At 56.1% G+C, this 8,310-nt stretch overlaps 1 protein-coding gene across 1 annotated transcript; it reads right to left on the bottom strand.

Moving 5' to 3' along the window:
* Window positions 1–1,088: 1,088 nt before the first annotated feature.
* LOC113229805 lies at window positions 1,089–8,019 on the bottom strand. Its single transcript, XM_026463485.1, has 3 exons — window positions 5,749–8,019; window positions 2,853–5,687; window positions 1,089–1,160 (listed from the first exon to the last, which is right to left on the bottom strand). The coding sequence occupies exons 1-3, from the start codon at window positions 8,017–8,019 to the stop codon at window positions 1,089–1,091; spliced, it is 5,178 nt and encodes a 1,725-aa protein (XP_026319270.1).
* Window positions 8,020–8,310: the final 291 nt, after the last annotated feature.

Here is an 8,310-nt window from a genome sequence, read left to right as displayed (position 1 = left end):
AATTTGATTGAAGGCTATGCTCTTGCTGCTGCCAGTCTTCTGGTCACCGGAGATTTCAAGGAGGCGACTCAAACGCTCCTTAGAAGAGATTTGCCCCAAAGAGTGGCCCAGTGATTCAGAGTTTTGCTGAGGAAAACTTGCGTGGATATATTGATGTAAGTATTTAGTACTTAAACATCTTCCTATATCTTACTATACTGAAATATAATATTGATATAAGATTTGCTTTCTTGGGTACTTACCATCTTTTGACCACTTTGTTATTTAAACACGTGCGGATTTCCAGAAGTACGGACTTCCAGTATAATTTTCTTTTCCAATTATTTTTCTGACACAAGCATACAAATTGCCCTATGTACCATATTGTACCAAACGGAAGAAAGTATACTTTTTTGTTTTTGTTCTGTTTACTAGAAAACAGAAAATCGAGAAAGATTTCAGAATTCGGAATAAGAGACAGCTTCAGAGCAATAAAATTACGTCTGTAATAATTTGACCAAAAGTTCATTTACTTAATTCCCTATAACTATTTCATTCCCTATTAACCACATTTTCGGTACGTAAGTGGCAATTATGTCAGGCTAATCTGTGTCTTATGTTTACGACCTCAGTGTACCGATTTTCTTTTAAGTTTATCTTTGTATTCAGCCATTACATTGATGCCATTAAGATATCACAGCAATAAATAAAAAAATAAAATAAAAAAGTACTAAAGAATGGTTATTATATCAACAGTACTTCGTACTGCTTTGCCACGGGAGAGTTTAGGACCATAGTCCATCACAAAGGCTTCAGATACTTTCAAAGTGTTTACAATCTTTTCCAAAACGTCGAACATTTGTTGATTTTCCCTTCAAAGCGAGGCAGTAAATATTCATATTGTAACTGTGCGCTTGAAATGTCTCCTATTCTCATACGCTCGTATTGCCTCTCACTTGAGATTGGTATAGTTCCCAGGTCGAGGAAGCTCGCAAGCTGCAACCTGTGCCTAAAAAAGGAAGAGAGCTGACCCTGTCAACTATAGACCTATCTCAGTCACTTCCATACTCAGCAAAATTAAGGATCGTGTACTTACCAACCGTCTCCTGTCATACCTTGAAGATAACGATCTCCTCAGTGATCAATAGCAGTGATTCCGACGAGGACGGTTTGTCAAGGACCTTCTCGAATTCTTACTTCTCACTTAAATTGTTGTAATTTTGCAGATGTGGCCTTTTACACCAAGGATATAATTACATGTAAATATACAATTATTTCTAGACCTGAGTCGGTCGATTATTTTTGATAACCCGGGTTGATCATGACCCATGCGTAATATGATCGGGTCAAACGATTCGATCATATATTCGATATTTTAGGGGGTCACCGTATGTACGGTGATACTTCCATATGGCGTTTAAAAGTGTCAAATTATAGAATTAGCTTTTATTCTTTCCTGCTGATGGGTAATGTGTCTATAGTTAAATCACACTTAGGACATTAAAATTTCTTTCTAGTAAAAGTAACGGTGTTACAAAACAAAAATACATAACCAAAAACGTATGAGTATTCAAAATTATTAATTTATTATTCCTTAACATTTTAATATTAGCTAGTGCATTCATAAATATACACAACATACCGAGAAACAGATTAAACTTACAATATTACCATGCAATGGACACTACGTCACGGAGAATTATTGATACACTCAATGGATCCGTTGATCCGTTAACCCGTTGACCCATTGACTCGTTGATCAATTGCTTGACTTTTTGGTTCGATCTCTATCGAACAAATGTTCGACCCAAACGAAGAGTGAGAAGGCGAACTGTGTCATGAGTGAGAGAAAATGATAATATTGTGAATTGTTGAATAATCTCTAAAATTATAGCGATAAAGTCGAATATTGCGCGCATGACCCATGAAACTCTAAAATCATCGGGTTATTAAGCTAGAAAGTAGCCTGGGTTATAGGGTCACAGGTGCTGTTTGATTCGATCTGTCATTTTGATTCGATCGATCGCGATTGACACACGTCTAATTATTTTGTTTATTTTTTGCTTCTTTCAATCATTGCGTCGTTAATGCTAGGTAAATTATTTTAAATAACCTAACTTAGGTTAGGTTAGCTCACCTTTTTTTTTTTTTTTTTTTATCGTGAGGAAAATGCGTTACGCATTCCCCGCCGCTGGGAGACGGCGGGGATATGTGGGACTCTCTCCTGGGGACTATGTCGATCCCCAAGAGCATACCCACTAAAAACCTCACGATGTTCCTGCGCGCACCTGGCGCCGGAGCCGCGGGGTCCCTTTCAGATGCTACCGCGACTCCGGTGGTGCTGGTCCGCCTTTGGGCGGACCCCTACACCATCGCCCCCTTAATCATGGGGGGCGACCTACACGGAGATGCCCCGGAACATTTGGGGCATCTACCGGCGGCGGAGGCCTGTGCAATGCAGGGGCAGGGTCTCCCAACCCCGCACCCTGCTGGCCTCCGCTGATGGGACGCAGGCGGTCGGCGAAGAGCCGTCGCGTGCGTCCTCTCCGCCGACGCCGAATGGGGTCCGAAAGGGCGCTGTCTTCGCGGACCCGTTCGGCTGTCTCCTTCTGCGACATCACGTCCTCGCAGAAGGAGACCATCGCCTGCCATGACCTCTCGCTTCCCAGCATGGCTCTAACTATGCTGGGCAGTGAGAGGTCTCGTCCCACCACCTCTACGAGATCCCGGCGCTGCTGGCTCCAGGTCGGGCACACCTCCAAGGTGTGCCTCGCCGAGTCTGTAGCAGCGCTGCACTCGTGACACTCCGGGGTCACCTCCCTCCGTGCGATCTTGTGCAGGTAGTCACCGAAACAGCCGTGTCCGGTGAGTACCTGAACAAGACGGTAGGTGAGGGACCCGTGCCTCCTCTTTCTCCAATCGGCCAGTACAGGGAGCAGCGCCTGGACGGTGCGCTCCCCGTATCTGGCCGATCGGAGTGCCTCCTCCCATCCCGCCTGGACGGCGGTCTTGGCGGCACGCCGAACCCCCACTAGCTCCTCTAGTGTGGGGCGCTCTCCACGTGCCCTGGCTTCCGCACGGCACCTGTAGGTCTGCTCGAGGACGGACGCCTCGAGCTCCCAGGGTGCGGATCCAGCCAGGGCGCATGCCGCCGCTCCGGAAACCGTCCGGTACGCCCGAATCGCCCTCACCGCCATTAGCTTCTGCGGTCTGCGCAGAAGCGGCCGCAGTCTGGTGGTGAGGGCCTCCGCCCAGATGGGCGCCCCGTAGAGGGCCATGCTCCGTATGACGCCAGCATAAAGCCGACGACATAGGGAGCTGGGTCCCCCCACGTTTGGCATAAGGCGCCCAAGCGCCGCCGCGGCGGACACGAGTCGCGGCGACAGCCGGTGGAAGTGCTCTTTGAAGTTCCACCGGCTGTCCAGGGTGAGCCCAAGATACTTTATATGAGGGCTCACCCCGACCCTCCTTCCTCCCACCTCCACCCAGGAGCCGGGCGGAGGCCCTCGACGGAGGCCATAGAATGCTATGACCTCTGTTTTGTCGAAGGCGACCGTGAGCCCCAGCTCCCCAATGCGGCTGACCACTAGGGCGCTTCCCTCCGTGGCCAGTCGCGACGCTTCCCCCCAATCCCGCCCCCGGGCGTAGACTAGAGTGTCATCTGCGTAGCAGATGACACCCAGTCCAACGGGGAGAGATCCTCGGAGCACGTAGTCGTATCCGAGGTTCCACAATAGCGGGCCCAGAACCGAGCCCTGTGGAACCCCGCGGCACATGCTCCGCTCCCTCATCTCCCCGTTCCGGTCAAGGAAGGAGATCTTCCTCCCGGTGAGGTAGCTCGACACCACCTGCCTCAGATATTGAGGCAGGCGGTGGAACTTTAGGGCCTCCTCGATGACGGAGAACGGGATACTGTTGAACGCGTTGGCGATGTCCAACGACACCGCCACAACAATCCCCCGTTCCGCCTTGGCCCTCCTCACCTGTCCCCTTAGCTCCGCTATCGCATCGATGGTCGAACGCCCAGCCCGAAATCCGAACTGGTGCGACGACACATCGGGGCCCACACTGTCGAGGTGCTCGATGATGCGGGGAGCGAGCACTCGCTCGAAAAGCTTACCCGCCTCATCGAGCAGCACGATGGGCCGATACGCTGATGGGGACTCGACCGGACGCCCTTCCTTCAGGAGGAGGCAAAGGCGGCCCTCCTTCCACACCTGGGGGAAGCTCCCCGACGCCAAGCTGGCATCGAAGAGCTTCAATACGCGTTCTCCCAGGTGTTCCAACGCGAGTGCCAGGACTTTCCCTGGCACACCGTCCGGACCGGGGGCCTTTCTTGTGGCTCTGAGCCGGTCCGCTGCCGCCTTTAGTTCCTCCTGTGTGACTGGAGGAACTGTATCGGCCTGTTCCGGCTCCGCAATCGGCGGAGTCATGGAGGGAGGAGAGAAACTCTCATCCCCCTCCGGGAACAGGCCAGCCACCACTTGATTGAGGAGCTCCGTCTCCATCGTCTCGGCGGGGGGCGCCCGGTGCTGCAACTTGTTGCGCACCATCTTGTACGGGCGCCCCCAGGGGTCCCCATCCAACGTGGCTAGGAACCCCTGCCGGGCCAGATCTTGGGCCCGGCTTATGCCGACTCGGAGCTCCTCTTGCGCCGCCCTATAGGCGGCGTGGTGGATTTCCTCCTCCTGGGGCGTGTGACGCCTTCTGCGACACCGCTTGTGCGCCCTCCGCGCGGCGTTGCTGGCGGATCGCAGAAGCGCGAGCTCGTGCGTCCACCAGTAGACCTCCCTCTTGTTGGGAGGCCTGCCGCCGGTACGGGGCATTGCGGCATCGCAGATGGCAGTCAGATTCCTTCTGAACCCGACTGCCATCTCGTTCGAACCCACTTGGGGGGAAACGCCCCATGCGGCCACGATAGCCGCCTCCGTTGCCCTTTCGGCATCGAATTTGGCGAGGGCCCAACGGGGAAACCCCTCTCGCCCTCGCCCTCGCCGTGCAGGCGCCGTCGTTGACGCCTGCGAGGAGGAGACCCTGAACCTTATGTATACGTGGTCCGAAAGGGTCTCCTCCCCCTCCAGCACCCGCCAGTCCTGCACTTGTGAGGCTAGGGTGGGGGTCGCGAACGTTATGTCCACGATGGAACCCCCCCACCTCCTCACGCAGGTGTTGGCGGTGCCGCGGTTGGCGACGACCAGGCCGTTGGCCGTCACCCACGCATGCACCGCTCGCCCCTTGGCGTTGGGCAAGCGGCTGCCCCAAGCCGGCGATTTGGCATTGAGGTCGCCCATTACCAAAATATTCGCCGGGGCGAGCCTCCTCACGGCCGAGCTGAGCCTCAACAAGAACGGCTCAAACTCGACCATTGGGCGGTTGGGCGAAAAATAAACGCCCACTACCGCCACCCCTCCTCCGCACACTGCCACCACGTAACCGGCCCCCCTCTCTTTTACGACGAGAGGGGGAGCCGCCGACGGCGTGACGATGGCCACGACGCCGTCCACGTCCCCAGCCCAGTTGGAATGCCTGGGAACGTAGTACGGGTCCGCGGCTACCGCAACGTCCACTGACCACTGCGCCATGGACTGCATGAACAAGTCCTGTGCTCTGGCGCAGTGGTTCAGGTTCGTCTGGAGGAAGTTGAGTTCAAGTCTGTCCATCAATAGACATCTCAACTTCCTCCACTGGCAAAGCCGCAGGTACCGTCGCTGCGGTGGAGGCCTGGTTCCCTGGGGCCTCCTTAGCCTTCATTGGGGGAGGGCGACACGCCTTCCCTCCCATTATGTGCGCCGCCGGCCGACCAAGATCGGCGCAGACGGCACACTTTGGCTCCGCCTGACATCCAGCCGCCCGGTGACCTGGCTTGCCGCACCGGTAGCATAAATTGCTCCGGTCCGAGCTCACTGGGCAGCGACGCCCTACGTGACCGATGCCCATGCAGCGATAGCACCGCATGGGCAATGGCTCAAGCACCCTGACGTGTGCAGTGCTCCACCCCACCCGGAACTTTGTGGCGACCACCGCCTTGGCGACGACGATAGGGCAGCGTACGACGACTGCCCCGCGGCCGTCCGCTCCGGTGGCGATCGCGCCCACCCGAACCTGGTCAACGGAGCATGACCCTTTCGCCACCACGGCCGCACGCACTACCTCGGCCTCGACGGAGTCGTCGAGGTCGGAGATGCGCAGCTCCACGCATTTTGTGGGCCGTGCCACCGCAACGTCGTCGCCCAACACTTCCCGGAGCCTGGAGGCCAGGCGGTCTGCCTTTTCATCGCTGGCGGCGCCCGGGACCTCCAAAATGCGGGCCCCGGTGGCGGTCTCCCTGATACGCACGTCTTCGATTTCCAGCTCCTGAAGATTGAACGCTTGACGTGCACGGGAGATCGTCTGAGCGTACGTGACTCCCTTTTCTAAGGCCGCCGGTTGCAGAGTGAGAACCACAGCCGTTGATCGTGGCCGAGGAGGAGGAATGGCCTTCCTCGGCTTAGGCTGGGCCCTCGTCGTCGCGGGCGCGGCAGCCGCTTTCGCAGCTGCCTGTCTTGCCCTCTGCCGCCTCCTTCTCTCACGACGCCTTTGAGTGACGCTTTCCACCAGCGTCCACCCTTCTGACTGTGGCGTCGGTGGCGGTGCTCCGGCCCCTGTTGGGGCGCGCGGAGTCGCCTTGTAACTGGCCGGCTTTGCTGCCGGCCTCGGTGCAGGCACCGAGACCAGCTTCGCCAATGGTCTGGCGGGCGGCCCTGTCCCTGGCACCCACCTGGACGTGACTGGCTGCGCCGCCCTCGGTACTGGCGTGGGAACTGGCATCAGCAGCTGTGGGGTGCGTGCAGCGCGCGCAACCTGTGCTGATGCAGTGACACGTGCACCAGCGGCCACCGCGTATGTCCGCGATGTTGCCGGAGGGCAGACGGACGGAACCGCTGCTCCCTGTGACTGCGCCAGTGCCGCCCTCTGTCTGTCTGCCGCCAAAGGCGGCCGCAAAATCGGCGCTGGGGGGAGCCTCGTCTCGAGGCTCGCAATCCTTGCATTGACCATCTCCCCTATGGAGATGGTCAAGGAACGTTTGAGCTCCTCTACCACGTCCGCGCCAATTCCTTGCTGCAGAACAGGAGTGGCAGCGGCGGAGGGGCGAGGGCGCTCGGATAACGCCTTCCGGAGGGCGATGACCTCTGCCTTGATAAGGTCTACCTCCTTGCTGAGACGAGCGTTATTGGCCATAAGCCGCTTCGTCTCCTCAGTCACAGTCCTGGAGGCGAGAGAATCGATGGATGCCTCCAGTTTAAATAGGTTTAAACAGTCGAAATTATCCTTAATTTCGGCCGCGGTGGTACCCTTGAGGTTCCTGGACTTGCTCACCGCGGCGAGGATTCTCGTCACCTCCGCCATCGCCTCCGCTCGTTTTACGTCGGCGGCAAGGGCTTCCGCCCTTGGTGCCGCCCCGTGCCAACTTTCCGCCTCCGAGTCCTCCCAGTCGAGGTCGGAGAGCCCCTTCGTTGCGAAGGCCTCATATGCCTTCACTTCTGCAGCCGTGCATCTCTTCGCCTCGTTTGAGGCGGCTTTCTTCTTTACCGCCCCGGCGCGGCCTCCTCCCCTGCGTGCGGTGCTGATTTTCGGCGCCGCCGCAGTTATTTCCGACTCGCTGAAGTCGGAGCAATGCGACACATCCGGGGGTCGCTTGACCGCTTTGCGGCTTCCACAAGCGCTTTTAGTGTCCATTCCGGACACCGACTCCACCTCGGAACGCTGGAAGCGTCCGAACTTGTCGCGCTTCTGGAGCGCGCTCTTGGGCGCAAAAGACTGGGACGGCCTAATCAGGATGTCCTCCAGTATAACGACTGGGCTCCGCTCTTCGAGTCGTCGTCGCTGCTCGCTGTCCTTCACAGCCGCGACTTCCTCCAAATCATCAAAGTCGACGACGGACCCATCGTCCGCCTCGACTGAGATGGCCACTGTGGGCCTAACCTCGCCCATGTCCTCAATGGACCTCCTGTCCTGAATAGGACCACTCGGCTCCGAGGAACCGACAGGTTTCGAGGACATTGTTCGAAAGAACTATGCCGACAAAACACCACCGCAAGACACAAAAACACCTCAATTGCCCGCACGTACAGAAAGTCTCGGATTTAGTCACCCACCCACTGGCCACTGCGTTACCGCGCACCAAGTGGAATGGGGTCCAGGGCAGACGACGAGGACGTACTGAGAATTCACGTGGGGCCTGCCCCAGGTTAGCTCACCTAACCTAACCATATTATTGTGACTTGAATCATAAAAAAAATATTTTAGCCCCTTATTTGACTACAAGATTATATTTGTCAGTCTGTGTCAATC

Source organism: Hyposmocoma kahamanoa, unplaced genomic scaffold (genome assembly GCF_003589595.1).
Source record: "Hyposmocoma kahamanoa isolate Upper Pololo Valley unplaced genomic scaffold, ASM358959v1 62, whole genome shotgun sequence".
NCBI classification, from domain to species: Eukaryota; Metazoa; Arthropoda; class Insecta; order Lepidoptera; family Cosmopterigidae; genus Hyposmocoma; species Hyposmocoma kahamanoa.
The sequence above is the reverse complement of the archived record's forward strand: the minus strand, read 5'-3'. Positions and strand labels throughout refer to the sequence as shown.

Excerpts from the sequence above, each read along its gene's own strand:
- LOC113229805 (XM_026463485.1), bottom strand. The coding sequence starts at position 8,019 with ATGTCCTCGAAACCTGTCGGTTCCTCGGAGCCGAGTGGTCCTATTCAG. Across the intron at positions 5,688-5,748 it reads CGCACATAATGGGAGGGAAG|CGACGGTACCTGCGGCTTTG; the intron begins GCGTGTCGCCCT and ends CCTCCACCGCAG. Across the intron at positions 1,161-2,852 it reads TCACCTACCGTCTTGTTCAG|GTCCTTGACAAACCGTCCTC; the intron begins GTACTCACCGGA and ends GAATTCGAGAAG.